This window comes from Pteropus alecto, unplaced genomic scaffold (genome assembly GCF_000325575.1).
Source record: "Pteropus alecto unplaced genomic scaffold, ASM32557v1 scaffold50, whole genome shotgun sequence".
In the NCBI taxonomy this organism is placed as follows: domain Eukaryota; kingdom Metazoa; phylum Chordata; class Mammalia; order Chiroptera; family Pteropodidae; genus Pteropus; species Pteropus alecto.
Window position 1 is genome coordinate 12,999,294 of NW_006431918.1, and position 248 is coordinate 12,999,541.

General features: G+C 69.0%; 1 protein-coding gene across 1 annotated transcript in view; it reads right to left on the reverse strand.

Moving 5' to 3' along the window:
* XKR6 (XK related 6) overlaps window positions 1-246 on the reverse strand; it is a gene marked incomplete at its 5' end in the record, with an annotated part of 249,686 nt that extends 249,440 nt beyond the window's left edge. Inside the window, 1 exon segment of the mRNA XM_025042370.1 lies at window positions 3-246. Within this exon segment, the coding sequence (XP_024898138.1) occupies window positions 3-246 (244 nt within the window).
* Window positions 247-248: the final 2 nt, after the last annotated feature.

Sequence of the window (248 nt, forward strand, 5' to 3'; positions counted from 1 at the left end):
CCCCATCATGGGGGGGCCCCGGCTGCTGAGCCCCTCCACGGCGCCCAGCCCGCCGCCCGTGTAGTCCTGCACGAACCAGCGGAAGCTCAGGCTCTGCACCAGCAGCGACGGCACCAGCACGAAGAAGAGGGTCAGCCCGAAGTAGCCGTAGTCCCCCTTGCGGTAGTAGTCGAGGGCCAGCCACAGGTCGGTGCCCACGTCCCCGAAGAAGACCAGCAGCGCCAGCACGATCCACAGGCAGTCGAGCC